Raw genomic sequence first — 22,292 nt, 5'->3', positions numbered from 1 at the left:
AACACTTATTTCCTAATTTTTATATTATATTAAAAATCAATTTTACATCCAAAACATCACATCAACACCTATTTATATCACGTCATACAACTATTCAAATTCAAAATTTTTACTATTCAAATCCCAACTCAAAATCCAAATCTCCAAACAAACACACCCTTGATGTGTGTAACAAAACGACATTGATCAAATAGAAAGCAATGAATAATTTATTTTTACGCACTTTGCAATAGCTTATGGATTTCACCTTTTCATACTATAGAAATAAATTTTGATTTGCTACCGATATTTTATTATTTTATTTTAAATTTTCTACTATTAACAATTTTATTAAAATACTATTCAAAAGTTCAAATTTATAACCCAAAAAATATTATACACCCAAATTTTGTTGTTTATCTTTATAGTAATATACAATCTAATTCCTTTTTTTTTTTGGGTTTATTTTCGATCTTTATATTTTTAATAAAAATATGTATATTTTATCTTATAAATATTACATTAAATAATTGTTTTAAAAAGTTTAGAATTAAAAAGAAATAAACCCTCATGCGATGGATACTTTATACAACCGACCTATTGAATTTCATCATAATTTCAAAGGTAAATGTACTTGGCGGGAATAGTAGACTAGAAGTAGGATAAATAACCTATTGGAGGTGTTCGTTTTTTTTTTTTTTTAAGTAGTAATATTTCCATCATAATTGATTTATAAGATGTGTTTACTTGTCAGGTTTTACACCTGATTTTACTATTTTATTTTATTTTTTTCGAAAAATATCAAATCAAAACATTCAATTTTTATTTATTTTATTACACTAAAATCTAATTTTACATTCAAAATATTACATCAACACATATTTTTATATCACATTAAACAACTATTTCAATTTAAAATTTTACTATTAAAAATCAAAACTCAAAACTAAAACCTCACAAGTTACCATGATTGTGTTTTTTTTAGATTTTAGTATAAAGTTTTACTATTCAAATTATTTTTTTTTAAAAAAAAATCAAATTAAACTTTTTTTAATATTATATTCCCTCAGTCTCAATACAATTGTATTTGTTTATGATTTTTGTCTATTTTAAAATAATAGTCTCATTTTCATAAATAATCGTATCACTGTAAAATTATCATTATTTTTTCATTATTATTACACAATTGTCATTACTTTTTGCACTAATAAATTTACAAGGACAAAAAATTTTTTTATCCGTACTTTTTACCCACTGTCAATATAATATAAATAATTCTTAAATTTCGTACCGAACACAATTCAAACTATAGTTTTGGGACGGATTGAGTATTATAAATTTATTTTACTTTTAAAGTATCGTATCTCTATTTATATCAACTATTTAAATTTAATTTTATTATTAAAAATCCAAATCCAATATGATTTACAAATTTAAAGTTCATACATATTTTTTATATGAATATAGTATTATTTTATTTGATAAAATCAACCTTCTTTAAGAATTGTAATATGGCTGCCTCGAGTTCACTACACCTTTCTAATTACCATCAATGGCGGTTGCAGATGCTTCACCGATCGCCGGCTCGTCTCTATCGTTCAAAGGAATATCGACGCCATATACATTCTCATCTTCTCTTGCATTCTCATCTTCAAGCAATTCCTTCTCACGGAGTTCCTGCAACTTATCTAGGGCTAAACTAGCTGCATCCGCTGGCCACTCACTTTCCTCCAGATCTCTACAAAACACAGCCAAATTAGGTATACGTGCATATCAATTCTGCAGGAAATCACACAATTTCAAAGTTATATCGAGATAACAACAGGCTCAGCTTCATTTACCTAAGAGGATTTTGTCCGGCGGAGAGGAAGGCGGTCTCGATTCGAGCCATAATATCGCCGGCGATGTTTACGACGCCGTCCGATAGGTATCCGTCGCGCCTAGAAACTTCGAGAAGGAACTGAACATCCAGAGTGAACTGATTTGGGGAAAAACGAAAGGTTAGTGAAATTACTATACATCACTCATAGATAACATCACCAGCATATGTAATTTACCTGCATAAGCTCAGCACTGTGATTCGCTAAATTCTCTTCACTGATTCTCCATACAGCAGATTTCGTCGAGATCCAGCGGAACGCTTCGCTCATCGCCTCGACTAATAAGCTCATCAGCCAGCTGCTGTCAATGGAGTCGTCCTCTGTGAGTTTTTGTAGCTTCTTTAGCTCCAAATACAGTTCCTGTTAAAAACATTTTGATCGATACATCATATTTATCTAGATTAAAATTGAAGAACCTGTTATGTACATTACCAAGTAAGGAACAGATGGAATCATGTCAGTTTCTGAAGCAGATTCATTAGCAGGATCCGAGGAGAAAATATTGGCTATAAATTGATCGAGAAAGCTGGCTTTTAGTCTGCTGTAAATGTTCTGAGTGAGGATTATGTGATTGTTAATCTCTGAGTCTAAATGATCGACGCCATTGAAGACGTTTCGGACAATGCCGGAGAAGAATTGCGCCAATGTCGACATGTTTGCTAGAACTGAAACTCCTTGAATTGGGAATTCCGACAATCCGATTCTCGGACTTCCTCGGTCTGCTGCATCTGTCTTCCCCGTTAAGGCGCTTTCGTGTATGTCGACATATGATACAAATAGGTCGACGATTCCTTTCAGAACCAAGCTCTCCATTTGAAATCCGATCAACGGCGAAAGCTCTTCCACAACGGACTGCGGATTGCGAAATCGTTAGTTACCTTTGCTCGACATTTTCAAGTATGTGCAAGAACAACGAAGAAGATGACAAACCTGAAACAATGTCGCGAATTTCCTGCCACTGTTGGTAAGAAAGAAAAACTCCGGCTGTTGATCGACGATCACGCAGCTCTGTCCCGTCAAGATTCCGGATACGTAATATCTTCCGAGAATCCAACTCTCCGACGACGTGAAAATACTTACAACTCTACTCAAATGGTCTATATGGAGCTGCAAGACCTCTTCTATGCAAGGGTATATCTGTTCTATCAAATGTGGCTGTAAGAAGATCCGTTGCGCCTCCAGCAACGAGCAATACGACGTTACGATCTTCGTAGCGTCGACAGCCGCCGAGAGCCTCCCGCTGATTTCGGGTACGGCATTGACGTGCTTACCGAAACAATCCGCAACCATATCGATTTCCTCGAAGGCCCACTGAGTTAGCTCCGAAGTATACGATCGAGTTTCGCCATTTAAGGCGACGAAACTCGTCGCAGCCTGCGAGATCGTTGAGCATACGAATCGCGCGACTTCTCGAATGTAATGCGCATGCGGTAATTCTTTCGACGAAGACAGATCACTTATTAGGGATGCAGTGCGGATTCGATAGTATCGAAGCATTAGCTGCGTCGCGAGGCGATTGTCGCCGAGCTGGCACAATCCGATGAGAACTTTCTGGAGCTCCGGCGCGGATATTCGCGGATGTTTAGCCATGGAGACAAGGCGATCGGAAAGTATGGATTTCTTTTCTAACATTGTGGAGTTGTATGACATTAGCTGGTCGGAGGAAAGGCTTCCGCCGGACTGTAGAGTTTGGACAAACTCAGCCTCCATGTCTAACAGAGTTATGGCATCGTCTAATCTTTGTTCTCTGAGAAGGTTATCTAATATTTCTGAAACACTTTCTGTGTGCTTCTCTAGTACGGTCGGAGACGACGGCTGGTCATGTGAAGGCTCTTCAGGCACAGAATTCAGATTCTGTTCGGACAGGAAGCATGAAGAGATTCCATCGCGAATGTCTTCGACGATTCTTCGTTGTGAAGAAGCCAGGTTTTTTAATCTCAATGCTTCATTTTTGAGACAGTCTATCTCTTTCACTATTCTGTAATAATTGTTCAATTAGATCTCTCTGCACTTGCTTTAATGGCTGAAGATTGATTTCAGGTAATCAAACTTACGCGAGGAAGGCGGTGTAGTTTGAGGAGATTATCTTCTGAAAATCCTCATCTGATTCACGCTTGAGCTCGAGGAGTTCAGAGCAGAGATGCTGAACGCCCTGTTCAGACAAGGAAGCAGCCATGGTTGGTTAAACTGATAAATTTAGGGAAAACAAAGGTTGTAATAACTGACCTTGGCTGTCATGGACTGGAACTCGAGGTCGGGATCTTCTTCGCTAGTAATGGATGAGGAATCTGCACTGGTGTGCCTTTCTGCTGAGTCATCATCGCCAATTTCTTCGCTGTGGTTCCTGAACCGAAATCGAGACACGGACTCCATGGAGAAGTGACTGTTTGGTTTAGGACAGTTGTTGGAGGTTGAAGAAGATTGGCTGATTTGTTGTTTTGTGCCGCCATTGATATTGGTGAAAAGCTTTGGATTGTCCGGGAGAGAATGATGGAGTCTGCAGGCCGGGTTGTCTTAATCTGTTTCTGATCATTTTGTGTAATTTATTGATAAAGTAGCGGCGATAATATAGTTTACAGAAATGAGGGAAGGGTGTTTCTGAATATTAGGAAAATTTTGGGGTGGAGAAGGCCGGAAGGGGGGCGTTGGAAATATCAAATATCTATAATGATATATAAAAATGATATTGATAATATAATCAAGTTACGTCGGAGGGTAAAGTGGTAATTTCACAATGCAGACTTTGGGCTCTCAATATATGCGGCAAATTCAGAGCCAAACCGTCCAAGTCCACCCGCCACATAAGTCTTCAAACGGAGCCTTGTCTAGCGAATGGGAGGCGGCCGCGTCATGCTCCTCGCGGCTTTGTTTCTCCTCCTCCTGACGCCGGCGGCTTATGGCGGTGGAGGAGGTAGAAGTGGCGGCGGAGAGTTCAGCGAAGGACATCGGAAACTCTCGGGGATTATCATTCCAGGTTTCGCGTCCACTCAGTTGCGGGCGTGGTCGATCTTGGACTGTCCGTACTCGCCTCTGGATTTCAATCCCCTCGATTTAGTCTGGCTTGACACTACCAAGGTGTGTAGTAGCTATCTATGTGTTTTTATGTAATTTTAGTGGTTGTACCTTGGGATTTTGCTTCGGCATTGGCTGCTTTCTTTTCATTTTTGAATTTTTGCTGCTTAGGTAGCCTAAGTATTACGTAGGAGCGATTTTGGAATAGTAAAATTCAGCACTAACGCTATAATTGGATAACAAACGCTTTTGAGTGTTGGCCGAACGATTGGCTTATTATTTTGGTGCTTAGCTATCTGAGAAAATTATCTGCTGAGGGTTGGTATTGGAATATATAATATTGCCGAAACTCTCTTGAGGATATACTGTGCTCATATTCTCCTTTTCTTTTTTTATATATATACTGGTATAGATTTTTATATGGTTCTTTTTTGATCCTATGTTGTGGCACTGACTGGTGGACTAGTTGTGTTGCAGCTTCTTTCTGCTGTAAATTGTTGGCTGAAGTGTATGTTACTAGATCCTTACAACCAGACAGATCATCCTGAGTGCAAATCACGCCCGGATAGTGGTCTTTCAGCTATTACGGAGCTTGATCCAGGCTATATTACTGGTATAGTTTTGATTATTATGTATGTAGCGTTTTGATCTTAACCTGAAGGCATTCTTGGTAAATAATTTAAAAATGAGTACTTCTGCATATTTGTTATACTGAAAATATTAAGTTGACATCATTATGGTTGTCTCCACTTTGCAGGGCCTCTCTCGTCAGTGTGGAAAGAATGGGTGAAGTGGTGTATTGAATTTGGTATTGAAGCAAATGCTATAATTGCAGTTCCATATGACTGGAGACTGCCACCTGCCAAACTTGAGGAGAGGGATCTTTATTTTCATAAATTGAAGTATTCTTCAACACACTTATAGTAGTATATTACCTTACTCTTTTTTGGGATGTTGAACTATTTACTTGTGCCATAAATTTGCAGTCATATATAAAACCAGCTGTTAGACAAGATGATAAAAAGAATTAGGAAAAGACTTAACTGTTCTGCCTCCTGATACTCTCACTATTGTTTGATACATTTAGAATTGTTGCCTTCCATGTTAAATTCTTGTAGCTTGCCTTGTCAAGAAAAAATTATGAGAATTATGAAGGTTGGATGTGCTTCGGTTTTGTAGGTTTACATTTGAAACTGCTCTTAAGCTTCGTGGTGGGCCTGCATTAGTTTTTGCTCATTCGATGGGCAATAATGTATTCAGATACTTCTTGGAATGGTTGAAATTAGAAATTGCTCCTAAAGAGTATGTCAAATGGCTGGATGAACACATTCATACTTATTTCGCTGTTGGTATGCATGTGAATTTTGTTTGACTACTATATTAATATTTACAAGGCATTTTCTTATAATCCTTCTTTTGGTTTTCTTCAGGTGCTCCACTTCTTGGAGCAACTGAGACTGTTAAAGCAACATTATCAGGAGTTACATTTGGTCTTCCTGTTTCTGAGGTATTCTATCATTCTCAGGACCCAAATCACCTTGCGTGGATACGGCTTAGATGATAATTTATATGTATGTGTTCATCTCAGCTTTGAAATCCAATGCATTCATAGTAGGTGGCTTTGGTTCCACACATTACACATTTTTAAAGCCATGTCTGACTGGCTGGTATGTGGGAATGTGAAAGGAATATAGTGTTGAGCCCCAATTCCATCCCCGTTTACTCTCTTCCCACTGTCATATGAGTTGCATGATTTGTGATTTGTATGTTTGATTTGAACTTTCGTAATCGATCTGGGCCCAGATCGGTGTATTGAGAACAGATTACAAGTTTTTTTTTTTTTTTTTTTGTGAGTATATTATCTGTGTTGTCTGAGTGCAGTGCAATTTTTTCAACTAAATTACTAAAATGTCCCCGGCTACATTTTTGTTCTTGACGTTGATCAACGGGAGTTGAGGGTCATTATTTACTCCCAATTTTACTTTGTTTCCTTTATTAATCTCCATTCAGTAAATAATTTGGCTAGTCATCAGGGAACAGCTCGACTTATGTTCAACTCATTTGGCTCTTCAATATGGATGATGCCATTTTCCAAACACTGTAGATCAGATAATGCATATTTGAGGCATTTATCGACTGGCAGAAAGAAGCATTTTTCTTATAGCTGTGATGACCTTGAGTTTCAAACAGACTACTCTGGATGGCCAACTAACATAATCAATATTGAGATTCCTTCTAGTCGAGGTATGATATCAATCTTTTATGCACTATCGATTTCCCCCAGCTTAAATAACTTCTTGAAATATATATACTATTATACGGACATGCTTTATTTACTACCTTGGCAGGAGATGAAGCTTATCCTTCACTCATGGGAACTGCACATGTTAATGCATCTGACCTGGAATGTGGATTTCCAACTCAGTTGTCCTTTTCTGCTCGAGAAGTTTCGTCTGGGACCTTCTTCAAAACTATAGCTGATTATGACCCTGACAGTCAAAGACTTATGCACCAACTGGAAGAGTATGTTTTATGTTCCTTCTAAGTGTTGCACTACTGTCCAATTCCATTTAAGATATTTGTTCCAAAAGAAAGAGTTTCTTGTTATCATGATCCCTTAACATAAGCCATGCATTTTAATGTTGTTGACATATGAATCCCGAGCATTTAAAGAGCTCCTGTACTCTACAATGTTAACACAGTTAATATATTTGATAAGTTATAGAACCAAGAGGGTTTCACCAGGCAAGTATGATAAGAGAACTTAATTTCATACCAAAAGTGAATCTTTTCATTTTTTAAGTGAACTTAATTGCTCTGTTAGCTAAGTGTTGTTGTGTTTCAATTTCAGGTCATATCACAATGATCCAGTTCTCAATCCTTTAACTCCATGGGAGAGACCACCTCTAAAGAATATCTTTTGCATTTATGGAATAGATTCAAAAACAGAGGTTTGTCTTTTGGATGGATGTAAAGACAGATATTATTGTATTGCCATATTTTCTATTGATATATTATTTTCTTGATGTGGAAAAAATAACAGGTTGGTTATTATTTTGCACCAAGTGGAAAGCCTTACCCGGATAACTGGATAATAACTGATGTGATATATGAAATGGAAGGATCTTTATATTCCAGGTGACAGTTATGCATATCAATTCTACTAGGTTATTGAAATCCTTCCTTTGAAATGGTATAATGATTGAATAGCCACTAGGTTGTCGTGATATAATTAATCTTCTCTCAATGTGGCAAATGCAAGGATGAAAGTTCATTACAGTAGGGGATAACACAATTTTAATAAAATAATATTTGAAAGTGTATCAATATTGAAAGATCTTGCCTTTATTTTGTTCCATGTCATATTAGAGTTTTTATGTGATAAATGAGAAGCTGAAATGGCATGAGAAATATCAAAAATGCCTTCTGTTTGCTAAGGTATCCATCTAAATATGACAAATGTGATTGTTTTTACTTCAACTTGTTTTACTACTGTTGTTTTTAAAATTTTAATATATTTATATGATGCCTTCATCTTAACTTGCTATGATTTCTAGCGCTGCATAGGTAGACAAGTGATGGTTTTCAGTTACTCCTGTGTTTTAGGTCAGGAGATCTGGTTGAAGGAAATCCTGGTCCAACAAGTGGGGATGAAACGGTATGAGGAGGATTAAATTGTGATTTTTAGTTTTTTGGTCCTACAAAGATGTCCGAAGAGTTGATATTACAATATACTTTGATGTTTATTACCTCGTGCTTCTGCTCACTTTACTGACGGACATCTTACTGCAGGTACCATACCATTCTCTCTCTTGGTGCAAGAACTGGCTAGGATCAGAAGTGAACATTACAAGGGCTCCTCAGGTTTTAATAAGTGAAACTCTATGAAATATATGTGGCACTTATTGTAGAGAAAATAGTAGTTTACGTCCTATAAGTGTCACTTCTTATCATTCTAGTCTTTAAGTGAACCTATATGGAAATATCCTATATCTCCCTCTTCATTGCTCTAATGGTCTTATATTTGTACGTGACATTCATGCATGCATTGTGTACCCTCCACGTGTCACTTTCGTAAGAATATTTGAATGTCACGTGCAGATACAGAACATTAGAGTGATGACGAGCGACATACAAGGTTTATTTAAAGAATCAAGATGATAAGGTGCCACTCACTGGACCAAAATTACATAATTCCTTCTATTGTTATAACCTAGTTTATTAAAAGTTCTCTATAACGAATATTTAGTTAAAGGCTACTTTCCAATCTGATTGATTCTTTCCGCTTCAGTAATCTTAAAGGTAACAAGATATGATTTCCCGTAAAACACATGATATTTGAAGTAGATCCTATATACCTGGCTGTCTTTAATTTCTATCAAACCTATTTAATCATCGTATTGATTCTTACTGCAATGGCGCTTATATTTTTAAATTTGAAGGGGAAATAATGGTTACCACTCATCCGTTTATTACAAATCTGCTTTGATGTCTTGGCTGATAAAATTAATTCAGGCAGCAGTCACTCCGGGGTTCATGTTAATTCTTTCTCAAATTATTGCCAATAAACCTAAAACACTTCTACCTAGAAAGAGAACTGATCATTGAAACCCGATGCTTCTTTTCAGTGTAAATATACTCGTCTCATTAACACTGCTGGTTGAGCTAACTCCAGGAAAAATGCTACATATATCTATAATTGCAGTCAGAACACGATGGTTCCGATGTTCAAGTGCAGTTAGATGTCGAACGCCAGCCTGACATGGATATAATTTCTAATATGAAAAAATCTCCAAGAGTGAAGTACATAACTTATTATGAAGACTCTAAAACTTTGCCAGGGAAGCGAACAGCGGTTTGGGAGCTTGATAAAGGTAACAATCATCCGATTAAAGTAGTTATAGATTGTTTTGTCATTTTCTTTTGCCAAATTGTCTCTTTTGCAGCAAACCACAGGAATATTGTTAGATCATCAGTGCTGATGCGGGAGCTATGGCTTGAGGTGTGGCACGATATGCATCCCGACAAAAAGTCCAAATTTGTCACCAAAGGTTGGACCAGCTTATATTATTTTGCTCTAATATCATTACAATTTACAATCACCGTCTAATTTTGTCACCATCCCTTTTTCCTATACACAGCAACTCGTGGACCTCTGAGGGACGACGATTGCTATTGGGACTATGGAAAAGCTCGATGTGCATGGCCAGAACACTGTGAATACAGGTACACATTTCTTCCATCTCGAACATCATCTTTCTCCACTTTCTAAAACTATGTGCTCACTACTGATTAGCATTATAAACATCTTCCATGTAGATACCTTTTCGGAGATGTTCATTTAGGCCAAAGCTGCCGGCTAAAAAACTCCTCTGCTGATCTGTTATTGAAATATGTATGAACCCCAAGATGCCACTTTCCAGGTTAGCCCAATTCACTCTTTTTTTCCCAAATTTACTTCAAAACCTTATTAGTATAAACAAAGGGTATCAATTTTATGTTATAAATCTGTATATATTGGCATTATTTCTAGCATTGATCATTTGTTTAGACATCTCAGTGATATCAACTTCTTCCTATTCTTCTTGGAACTTACATGCCTTTCTTTCAGGTACCCTCAACCTTATTATTCTGGACGCTTCGACCCATATCTAATCATGATCTTGCAATAATGATTTATTCTTATAATTTGTTTAATTAGTTAAGAGAGATTTATTATATCCTTAAAATGGTTGTAAATTTTGAAAGTCGTTTTCTCATACGCGTGTAGCTTGTAGATATTATTTAGTAGAGAATTGGTGTCTTTGTGAGTTAGCATATTAATGGTTTTGCCGCTTATGCACCATGAGAGTTTTACAAAAGGGTTAGGAGAAGAATTGGAAACATACCCAGACTTTGAATGGAGGTCCCCAATCTACATCATATACACGAGAAATGGAATTCTCGATATTCGATGAGGTACGTAATGGTTTGTTTTTGAAGTGTTGGGACTTGGGAGCTTTGGGTGTATCTATATGGAGGGCCTGACCAATGGACCTGAATGTGGGCCACGTCCCAACTAGGCTAGGCAGGCACCTTGACCATTTGCTATTGTGGGCCGGCCCAATATGGGACATGCTTCACAATTTCTTTCGTGAGTTAACTTATCAGTAATTAAACAAGTTTGACTCCATTAAAAGTATGAGTTTAGTTTAAATATTTGAAATGATAAAAAGAAATATTAGGTGCTTCAATAATCAATAGTTCAATGTATGAGGTACTTTATTTAAAAATATATACATAGATGATAATACAAAATTTACTTTTCATTTTAGCTTACATATATATTTACTTTTTTATCTCGTTGGTATGTATAAAAGTGGCATTTAACTAATGAATGCTCAGCCGCAATTTTTGATTAATTGCCAGGTTAGGCACTTAGGCTACACTTTCTGTTTTTTTATTTGAGTTTGAAAAGAAAAATATTTGAATTTAATATTAAAATAATATTTAATAAGATATTTTTAAAAAAGAATTTTTTTTTTTTTTTTTTTTTTTTGAAAACTCAAAATCCATATAATGTTTGAGGATCCTGCAAAAGAAACATAAAGTAAGAGGGATTAAACAGAACTGGTCGTGACACATGTATGGAAGGAGATCCTCTTCTACAATCTACTCAGATATACATATTGCTTTTTCTTTAAAATCATAAATTAACACAAAGATATACAAACACAAATACATCCATATATAAATCAAACATTGTGTTCTAACTTATTATTTTATTCCTATACTATTTTTTTAAAATTATTAAAATATATATATAAACATAATAAAAGTCAATAAAATCAAAATAAATATTATTCCCTGATCCCTATAATAGTTTCACAATTATCCGTATCATACGACATTAAAACTATAAAAACTACTCATTAAGTAATTCAATGTTCACACTACTACACAGAAGCTTAAGCTGATCCATACAATATTTTTAATTTACAATTTCCATGTCCGAACAAATATATACATATACATATATATATATATATATCTATATAATGGTTTCCCATCGATCGATCATTACATGAGAGATGCAAGAGATCGCTCCTTGATTGGCTTCCGCAGAGTCTTCTTCTTCTTCTTCTTCTTCACTCCATTAATATCTCCATCTCCTCCATACTCATCTTCTTCCAATTCCGATTCCAATTCATTATCACGTTTCTCATCGAACATTCTAGAACTGTCCTTCTTCACCGTACTCTGTGCTTTCTTCTTGCTCCAACCTCGTCGGAAGCCAGAATAACAGTACAGTTCGTAAGAATCGGAATGTACCTTCTTTGCTGCTCGAGAGCTTGTCCGAACAGTCTCCGGCGAATCTACCTTCCAATTGGCGCTACCATGGCGATCCAAATTCTGATAATTTCTCACGTGGTGCTCGCACAGCGAGCTGCCGGCGGCGGCCTCCCTCCGGCATCTCCACCTCTTGCCGTCGGTCTTGCAGCACTGCGCTTTCCTCTCCTTCTTCTTCGCTGCTGTGTTTTCAATCTCCCTACTGTTCGATAAACGAATTTGGAAAAAATTGAATTACCAGTGTGGATTGAAAATTTTGTATTGAAGAAGGAAGAATCTTCGATATTTGGCGGGTTAAAAACCCTAAATTAATTTTCGTTGTGAAGGACGCTGCCGAGAGAGGAATAAGAAATAGATCATTGGTAATTTGGCAGAGAGTAACTGATTACCTTTCAGGAACTGAAGTACGGCGGCCGGAACCGCCATTTCCGCCGGAAGCATCAGCTCCAACGACCTGGAATACACCGTCCAATTTCGAGAAATTGAGGCAACAATCAAGCAATTAGCGGAGAAAGAAAGAGCAATTCGACGCACAATCGCGATTAAGAGGCATAAATTGTGAAAATTAACCGTTCCAGCAAACCCTAGCGGCGGGGATAAGAAACCCTAGAACGGGCGCGAGAATAACCGCCGGAATGCAGATAATCAGAGGTCAAATCGGGTAAGAGACCTGTGCATTCGAACTGAATAAAGGTCGATTCGTAGAAATTAAACAGACCTGGAACGACGGCGGCGATAAAGTCGTTGGCGCCGGAAAGGTCATGACGTCCCAGGGAGACTGGTTGAGCTTGCAGATATACGTCTCTAGATGGCAGCTCACCGGATTCCGAGACGGCGCCGCGTCGACGAGCAGCTCCGAAATCTTGGCGTGGCGGCGGATCCTCATAGCTGTGGCTCGATCGATCGGAGAAGACGAAAGGGACAACAGACAAAGAAAAATAAAATAAATAAATAAATGTAGAAATAAGAATGGGTGTGCCGTTGCTCACGATGGATCCAACCATATGGAGTATTTTTATTTATTTTTTTTTTTTTTCTTTTCAACAATAAATAAAAATTGATGTCTTGATTGCGTAGAGACGAGAATTTATAATAAATATAATTAGTAAATAATTAAAATATTAATAAAAATAATTAATATATAATATAAATTATTATAAATTAAAATTAAAATAATTAATTATTTTAATTAAAATTAAAAAATATATATATATATAAATTTTAAAATAAAATTAAAATATGTAATTAATTTTTTAAAAAAAAGTAACCAAAAATGACAATACGACCAAGGGAGTGTATACATATATTAATAATACCTCTGGCCCACGCTGTGTTTGATTAGTGATACATGATATTTAAAAATATATAATTTGAAAAGTTAACAATAGTATATTATGATTATATTATTTTTATAGTAATGTTGGTATTTTGATATTTTTTAAAATAAAAATTAATATACATAATTAAAAAAATTAAAATATGTATTTAAATAATTTAAATATTATTATTTTAATAAAATATTTATAAATAAAATATTTATTTTTAAAGCATAAAACTTTATATAATATAATTAAAAATATTTTTATTTATTATATTTAATATAAATTAATTTTATAAAAAAATAAAAAATATACATATAAATATAAATATTTATTTATTAAAAATAGTTATAAAAATAAAATTGATTTTAAATAGATTTTAAAAGTTTAATTAATAGAAATATAAATATTGTAAATGAGTCATAAGTGTAAAATATTAAAAATTTAATCAAATAGAAATAAAATAAAAAAATTTTGAGTTATTCTATATTTTAACTAAATTAAATAAAATTTATATTTAAAATATATTTAATAGTGATAAATTTATTAAAAATAATATTCCCTCCGTCCACTAAATAAGTATACATTTACTTTTGGCGCGGAGATTAAGGAATAATAGTATTTTAATTATAGTAGGCAGATAAAAGTAGGGAAATGACATTTTTGCCCTTACTTTTTTGGTATAAAAGTAATGATGTGATGTAAAGTAGGGGTATTTGTGAAAAAAATAAAGTATTTAATGAAATGGTTACTTTGTAATTGGACGTCCCAAAATATAAACATGTATACTTTAGCTGGACGGAGGGCGTACTGTATTACTTATAATAAACAAACTAGAATAAATTTTATATAAACTCCGTTATGCGAGGGAGATATGTTTATTAACATGTAAAATGTTGTATACAATATTTGGAAATTATTACAACACCACCACTAATTATGGCGCCTTTTCCTGTATTTTTTTTTATTGATTCTCGGGTATGTGATACGGAAAATTATGTCAAAAAAATGTAAAATTTATTATTATAAATTAATATTTGAATTTTTTAAATAAATATTTGATATTATTTTACTTTTTTATTTTTATAAAAATATTTTGTACTATTGTTTATTATTTTTTCTGTCTCAATTTAAAATATTTTTTTTACTCCTCCCGTCTCAGAAGTAAGTATTAATTTGCTTTTTGCACGTAGTTTTAGAAATATTAGTATTATATTGTGATATAGTAGAAATAAGATAAAAATTACTAAAAGAACCTTATTAGTACGTGTGATATAAAGGTAATGACATTTGTGTAATACATTGTAAGTTGTAAGGGTATTTGTAATGTTAGTAGATAGTACAGTTACTAAAAAAAGAAATTGATACTCTGTTATAGGACGGACTAAAATGGAAAGCTAGATACTTTGTCGTGGAACGAAGGGAATATTATTTTCTTTTAGGCAAAATTGTCTATAACCCCCTTGTGGTTTCGAAACTCAGCGTAAATTCCCCATCTACTTTAAAAATTGCATGACGTCTCCTTATACCTTAAAAAATGTTGCATGAAACCAACCACTTCGTGGTTTCGAAACTCAGCATAAATCCTCATTTTACTTGAAAAAATTGCATGACGCTCACTTATACTTTCAAAAATATTGCATAAAACCCCCTCTGCCATGCAAAACATATAGATAGGAAATCATCTTCTTATCACACGAGGAAAGTTTCATGGTGATGGAGTTTCATCCAACGTTTTTTAAAGTATAAGGGGGTACCATGCAATTTTTAAAGTACATGGAAATACGCTAAATTTCGAAACCACAGGGGAGTTATAAGCAATTTTACCTTTTTTTTATCCCATTGTAAAGTATTAAATTTTTAAAAAAATAATTATACACTAATATAATATATCGTTACAGATACAATCATTTTATATATAAGATCAAATATATATATAACTCTTACATATTTTTACTAACCAATATAATATTCTTTATTTAGGACTGGTGGATAGAGTATTACTATTTAAAAAAAAATTAAAAATTATAATTAAAAAATAATATAGAGAGAATAAAATCTTAGGCCATCTCCATCCCACAAACTTTATTGATGGAGTTTTAATTCTAAAAATACAGTTGCTACACTATTTTTCTTCAAATTCACAATTATATTTTTTACTAAAAAAAAAAAATATTTTTCAAATATTCTATTTTGTATAATTCGTCCCACAACAAAGTACCCATTTTCTTTTCTAGTAATTGTACTGTCTACCTAACATTACAAATACCTTTACAATTTACAATATATTACACAAATGTCATTACTTTGATATCACATAATACTAATAAAGTTATTTTAGTCATTTCTATTTTATTTTTACGTACCAATATAATACTAATATTTTTAAAACTCCATGCAAAAAGTAAATAGATACATAGTTATGGGATTGAGGGAGTATTATTTTAAGCCATTTTTTATATCTACAATTAATATAATTTTTTTTAAAAAAAATAATAAAACAATAAAAGAATTAATATAAAAATAATTTTTAAAAAATACGTACATACATACACCATTTTTTGTGTCAAACCTGGCTGATGGTTGGAGAGGAAGAAAATGCAGCCTGTTGAAGATGCTTTTAGTAATGTAGTATTTTCTCCGTTTTTTAACAAATTATATATTATTTATTTTGGTCATTGCGAACTATCAATTTTATTTTTTAGTAACTAATTAACTAATTAGATAATATTATAAATACCCTCGTAACTTACAATATATTAGACAAATATCGTTATATTTATACCACACAATATTAATAAAATTATTTTATTTATTTTTATTTTATTCATATCATATTCTAATATAATATTAATATTTATAAAACTTTGTAAAAAGATAAACAGATACATAAATATGAGACAGAGGGATATTATTTATATTGTTGTAGCGTAGCGCATGCGGTCCCACTGACGCTATCAAGTTTTCTTTTTCAACTGGCAGTCTCTTCCTTTTGTATTAAATTTTGTAAGTGATATGAAACTTAAGGGACTAAAGGTTTTTAGGCTTTTCATATAACATCCTCTCTCCCTCTCGTGTCCGCTACATCGTAGACACGGTATTTTAGAAGATGCATAATTAGTAGATAATTAAAAATATATTAGTAAAAATAATTATTTTATAATATAAATAATTATAAATTAAGATTAAGATAACTAATTAATTTAATTAAAATTAAAAAAAAATTAAAAAATTTAAAATGAAATTAAAATGCGTAATCATTTTTTCAAAAAAGAAAAGTGACATGGTATGTGGGACGGACATAAACGACAACGTGGACATGGTATTTGGGACGGAGGGAGTACTAAATATTTTTACCATTTACATTATATTGATAAATACTCCCTCCGTACAGCTACAAAGTATACATATTTCTATTTTGGAACGTTCAATTATAAAGTAATTATTTCATTAAATATTCTATTTTTTTTCAAAAATACATTTACTTTACATCACATCATTACTTTTATACCAAAAAGTAAGGGCAAAAATATCATTATACTACTTTTACCTACCTATTATAATTAAAATACTATTATTTCTTAAAGTCTGCGCGAAAAGTAAATGTATATTTATTGTGTGGACTGATGAGGAAGTATTATTTTTATATTAAACAATATTAATTAAGATATTTTTATTTTTATATTACAAATTAATATACGAAAAATAAATAATATTCGTTTTACAAAACTGAGAGGATATAAAATAATTATTAAAAATATCATAAAAATCTATTTATATAATACTAATAATAATATCCATTTCCATACAAAAATTCACTGTTAGTGTTTCTTTTGACAAAATTTTAAAAATTTACTATTTGAATTTTTTATTTTTCAAAAAAAATTAGAAAATATTATATTAAATACTATGTGCGTCTCAAAACAATAGTTTGATTTTGTCATTTTTATCTATCTAAAGAAAATATTCTCATTTCTATTTTTTATACTATTATTCCTTAATTTCGGTGATTATCCTGAATGTCTCTATTGTTTTAGAACAGAAGGAGTATTACTTTAATAATAAACCAAAATCAGATTTGTTTGTCCATAATTTTTTTTCAACAGGATTGTTAATATATACTTTATACGTCCGCTTCCAAGGTTCATATTTACATTTTTCGTCATTATATTTAACATTAAAAATATTCTTATATTTGTGTAATTACAAATGTCATTCTATTAGTATTATAAGATACTAAAGAAAGTATTTTTGTAATTTTTCCTTAATTTATACTACGTTTTGATATGACAATTAATATTGAAAGATCAACATCCAAAAAATAAATAAAACTCTTATAATCGAACAGAAATAGTATCTTATTATTTTAAAAAAAAAAAACCAACTTTCACATTAAATTTTATTTTTCTATTCTCAACCCAATTCTTATACTCATATGAAAAAAAAAAAAATAATAATAAATAAATAAATCAGGACACTAACAAACAGCCCTAAGCCTCGCTTAAAATATCTATTTCTTCAACTAATATAAAAAAAACAACAGAAACGGAAAATATAATCCACATGTGGGACCCAGATGAGCTCTACGGTGAGGGCGGTGCAGTGCATCCAATTAGTATGGGAAAAGTAATAGCGACTGTAACCACAACAATACAGTGATTGGAAACATCACCGTATATACGCATATACATACATCTGATGTATCTATATATATATATCGATTAATAGAGCTGGAAAATTAAATTAAAAATTAATATTTCGATCTGGTCCAAGCAACGGCTCCCATCGACTTCCATCTCCGCCGACTCGAGCAGGAACAGGCGCCATGAGGATACGCCGGCGAGCCAGGATTTCAGAGACGGATGTCGATACGACGTCGTCGGGGAAGGTCGGGAGCTGTGGTCTGCTCCAGACTTATGTCTGCCAACTCAATCAGTCTCCCTGGGACGTCATGAGCTTCTCGCCGCCATCGTCGACTGCTTCGCTGCCGCCTCCGCCGGTGTCGTCTCAGGTTTGTTTAATTTCTCGCAATCCGTTTCTATTTTGTTTGGATGCACAGATCTGTTGGCTGTTTGGAGCCCCAATTTTATGCATTTTCGCGGCGGTTATTCTGGCGTTTGTTCTAGGGTTTTCTAATTCAGGCTCACCTCGAGGATGTATAGAAGCTATTGATTCTCATGATTTGTGCTTTGGTTGACGATTGAGCAGGATTTGATCCTTCTTTTTGCTTTAATTTCTGGATTGTTGTTCCCATTTCTCGAATTTGGATGGTTTTGTTGCAGGTCAATGGGGCGGATGCTGCTGCCGGAAATGGTGCTTCAGAACGCCCTATTTCAGTTCCTGAAAGGTAATCCGTTTACTGTTTATCAAAATTTGAATCATATGCGTTTTTTTCCTCTATCAATGGCGTCTTTTGGAAATAATTTATTTAGGGTTTTGCGCCAACATATACTTTCGATTTCTCCCTTTTCGTTGTTAGCTGTTAATTCCATCGACATTTTTAAATGTTCTTTAAAACAATTAATTCAAGTTCTCCAAAAACTTTCCTAACAGTAAAGAAATTCAAAGCAATGGCAATATGAAAGAAACTCCGGCCGCCGCCGCCGCCGCCGCCGCGGCGGCGAATAAGAAGAAGAAGGTGAAGGAAGAGCAATGTTGCAAGACCGACGGGAAGAGCTGGCGGTGCCGGCGGGAGGCCGCCGCCGGCAGCTCGTTATGCGACCACCACTTGTCCCTCATAAAAAATTATCAGAATTTGGCTCACAAACAAAAGGCTGCAGCTCCGCCGGAGAAGACGGCGGCGGCGGCGTCGTCGGCGGCGACGCGGCAGAGCACCCGAACCAAGCCGCCGTATTCGCCGCAAAATTCTTATGAATTCTATTATTATTCAGGTTTCCGACCAGGGTGGAGCAAGAAGATCAGACCCCAAATTACGAGCAAGAACGACGAATCTGGAGCAAATTCCGAACTCGACGACGATCAAGTGGCCCAAAATGAACATCATGAACTGGATTCTGAAGATAATTATGTTCCCGAAGGTAACAAAAATGGAGGAAATTTGTCTTCGAAATCGACGACGACGGCGACGAAGAAGAAAAGAGTTCGAAAGCCAATCAAGGAGCGATCTCTTGCATCTCTGATGTAAGGAAAGTTCAGATCTATTTCGACATTGCTAAAGGTCCGTTTAGTTTACCTTATACTTCTCTGAAATGAAGATGATGGATTTTGGTTCTTGAATTCAGTTCTTGCAATCTGATAAATTATACATACATATATATATATATATACATTTTGCAAATTGATTTGATCTTAAACTGTAATTGCTTGTTCTTGAGCATTAATTAATGATCACAGATCATATATGGTAGTTTGGTAAATGCACAGCTTACTTTTACTTAAGCTTTTGTTGCACCCAAAGCTCACTTAAGAACACCTAAACCAGCCGAGCCGAGTCAAGCTGAGAGATATTGAGTCTTTATTGTTTGAACTCGGCTCGAATATGCTATCGGTAGATGCTCGACTCAACTTGGGTAGAGTTCGAGCTAAAATAGTTGTTCAATTGAGAGTGGCTTATTATGTTCGACCTTAAGTTGGAGTTCGACTTGAATTTTATAAAGAGTATATATTTTTTGATATATAATTAATTATATGTATCTAATTTCGGAATGAGAAAATTATATTATATTAATAGGATAAATGATACAAATATACCATTACTAGAGTTTAATCAAAATGCTTGTGACCCAAGTTTGAAGTCGTATATAAACGAGTTGAGTCGAACAATTAACAAGTCGGATTGACCTTGACTCAGTGGACTAGGTTATTTAGACTTTAGTTGGGCTTACTTCATTTTATTAATGGGTTGCCCTATGCACATTGTTTATTTGTATAATATGTATTATATCTGTGTATTTATGTTTAGGAAGATTTAATTTAAATTTTATATTAAATTAATATTTAATGAAATATTTTGTGAAAAAAAATTTGAAAAGAAACCCTTAATTGAAAAAAATCTGAAAAGAAACCCTTAATTGCAAACAGTGACTGAACCAGCTCTAAAATTTAGTTTGGTGGGGGGGGGGGGGGAATTTTTATTTATTTAATTTTTAATTTCTTTCTTTCGATGCAACCGAATAAACAAAAAAACAGAAAAAAAAAAAATTAAAAATTAAATTTTTAGAAAAATATTTAAGAAAATTTAATACAATCCAATAATTTCTACTTAAAAAAAATTGAAAATTATAAATTAATAAAACTACAAAAAAGTAAAAAAGAAAATGAAAAATAAGGGGCAAAATAATAAAAATTACATAATTTTATTATTTCTTAGGCTAAATAAATGCTATATTTAGGGGTTTGGGTCAACTGCCGTGGCTCTGCATAGTTCGGTATCTGATTGCAAAGCACCCTGTTTTATTCAGTTGTTACGAATTATTATTATTATTATTATTGAAAACTTTTATAAAATAATCGTCAAAATAATAAGCTAAACAAAATGGGCCAAAATGCACCGGTCCCACACTGAAAGCCATCAATATATGAGAAATGATGGCAGCCCCTTGGAGCAGAGCTCCAGTTTCCTTACCTCCAATTGTGTGATTTTCCCTTCTGGAGCTGAACTCCGGGACCTTATAACTAAAATCCTGCAATCTGCTCGACGTGACTGTGTAATGACACGTATTTTTAGTTTATTTATTACACCACTCCAAGTGTTACCATTTTAGCTTGTTTAACAAAAAGTATACTCGTACTATCTTTCTTTAAAAAAAAAAGGATTAATTTTAGTTTATTAAATAATTTTTAATTATTTTATCAATAAAAAAATTAATTTTTTGAAAATAATTTATTATTACAAAAAATTAATTTTTGAAACATTATATGTGCATGAAAATAAATGTTTTACTTTAATTTTTTTTATTTATTTATTTTTAAAATAATTTATCTTTTTACACATTAATTTTTTTTATTGCAGTATTTATTTATTATTTTAATATATTTTCTTTTAATAATTTATAAAATTATTTTTATAAATTATATTAGTTTAAATTATTATTTTCTTCTTTCGTCAAATTTATTGTTCATCCGTTAAATTCATCTCATTATTATATTTAAAAAAGTTAAAAAAATTAATATTTAATTATTACCTTGCATTTGACATTTATTTAAAAAAAATATCACTAATTTTATTACATTCTCTTTAATTACTAACTAAATTTTTAAAAATACTCCAAACTACTTTTTTTTTCTACATTTTTAATAAAAATATTCATTTTTTTTAATAACCGTGCCGAACCCGGCTAAATATGGCGGACGGAAAGAGTATTTTTTATATAATATTATTTTTTTTTGTAAAATTTTTAAATTTGTTTAAATAAAAGCAACAAAAAATTATTAATATTATTAATTTATTTGTATATATTATATTTTTGTCACATAATTTTTTTATTATTAATGAATATATTATAATAAATTATATAAAAATATAAATTTTAATAAAAAATTAACTTAATTTAAAATTAACTTCATAAAAATACATATAAAAAAAATTATTTTTTAAAAAATCATTTCTTAATGAAAAAAATATTCATATTTTTCAACGATTTTTTTTTTAAAAAAAATATTTTAAAAATAATAAAAAGAATTAATAGAACTTTCATAATAAGTAATACTTAATAAAAACTTTCAAAAAATTCTACACATTGAAAGAACACAGCTGATTATTTTAAAAATAAAATAAAAAATATCTTTAATTGTTAATTTATATATAAATAAC

General features: G+C 32.7%; 4 protein-coding genes across 7 annotated transcripts; 2 read left to right on the top strand and 2 right to left on the bottom strand.

The window, feature by feature from the left end:
* Positions 1-1,384: 1,384 nt before the first annotated feature.
* LOC127258895 (exocyst complex component EXO84A-like) lies at positions 1,385-4,232 on the bottom strand. 2 transcript variants are annotated; one of them, XM_051285953.1, is made up of 7 exons: positions 4,086-4,232; positions 3,914-4,011; positions 2,790-3,837; positions 2,292-2,711; positions 2,037-2,198; positions 1,821-1,957; positions 1,385-1,717 (listed from the first exon to the last, which is right to left on the bottom strand). In XM_051285953.1, exons 1-7 carry the CDS (start codon positions 4,230-4,232, stop codon positions 1,519-1,521), a joined length of 2,211 nt encoding a protein of 736 aa, XP_051141910.1. In that variant the 3' UTR covers positions 1,385-1,518. The 2 variants fall into 2 exon arrangements, with proteins under 2 accessions (XP_051141910.1, XP_051141909.1); XM_051285952.1 differs by having other exon boundaries at positions 1,386-1,717; positions 2,037-2,219.
* Positions 4,233-4,493: 261 nt separating this feature from the next.
* Positions 4,494-10,674, top strand: LOC127258896 (phospholipid--sterol O-acyltransferase). 3 transcript variants are annotated; one of them, XM_051285955.1, is made up of 16 exons: positions 4,494-4,934; positions 5,349-5,484; positions 5,629-5,773; positions 6,051-6,220; positions 6,302-6,378; positions 6,905-7,115; positions 7,220-7,394; positions 7,723-7,822; positions 7,915-8,009; positions 8,478-8,529; positions 8,664-8,735; positions 9,577-9,745; positions 9,818-9,922; positions 10,013-10,097; positions 10,191-10,294; positions 10,483-10,674. In XM_051285955.1, the coding sequence occupies exons 1-15, from the start codon at positions 4,692-4,694 to the stop codon at positions 10,270-10,272; spliced, it is 1,917 nt and encodes a 638-aa protein (XP_051141912.1). In that variant the 5' UTR covers positions 4,494-4,691; the 3' UTR covers positions 10,273-10,294; positions 10,483-10,674. The 3 variants fall into 3 exon arrangements, with proteins under 3 accessions (XP_051141912.1, XP_051141914.1, XP_051141913.1); XM_051285956.1 differs by having other exon boundaries at positions 4,816-4,934; positions 5,338-5,484; XM_051285957.1 differs by lacking the exons at positions 9,818-9,922; positions 10,013-10,097; positions 10,191-10,294; positions 10,483-10,674 and adding an exon at positions 8,973-9,036 and having other exon boundaries at positions 9,577-9,723.
* A 1,139-nt stretch (positions 10,675-11,813) lies between these two features.
* LOC127258963 (uncharacterized) lies at positions 11,814-13,184 on the bottom strand. The gene is made up of 3 exons (XM_051286065.1): positions 12,919-13,184; positions 12,590-12,654; positions 11,814-12,402 (listed from the first exon to the last, which is right to left on the bottom strand). The coding sequence occupies exons 1-3, from the start codon at positions 13,084-13,086 to the stop codon at positions 11,931-11,933; spliced, it is 705 nt and encodes a 234-aa protein (XP_051142022.1). The 5' UTR covers positions 13,087-13,184; the 3' UTR covers positions 11,814-11,930.
* A 5,087-nt stretch (positions 13,185-18,271) lies between these two features.
* LOC127258964 (uncharacterized) lies at positions 18,272-19,884 on the top strand. Its single transcript, XM_051286066.1, has 3 exons — positions 18,272-18,530; positions 18,802-18,866; positions 19,073-19,884. The coding sequence occupies exons 1-3, from the start codon at positions 18,345-18,347 to the stop codon at positions 19,662-19,664; spliced, it is 843 nt and encodes a 280-aa protein (XP_051142023.1). The 5' UTR covers positions 18,272-18,344; the 3' UTR covers positions 19,665-19,884.
* Positions 19,885-22,292: the final 2,408 nt, after the last annotated feature.

Source organism: Andrographis paniculata, unplaced genomic scaffold, assembly GCF_009805555.1.
Source record: "Andrographis paniculata isolate CXL003 unplaced genomic scaffold, ASM980555v1 Contig5END, whole genome shotgun sequence".
NCBI classification, from domain to species: Eukaryota; Viridiplantae; Streptophyta; class Magnoliopsida; order Lamiales; family Acanthaceae; genus Andrographis; species Andrographis paniculata.
The sequence above is the reverse complement of the archived record's forward strand: the minus strand, read 5'-3'. Positions and strand labels throughout refer to the sequence as shown.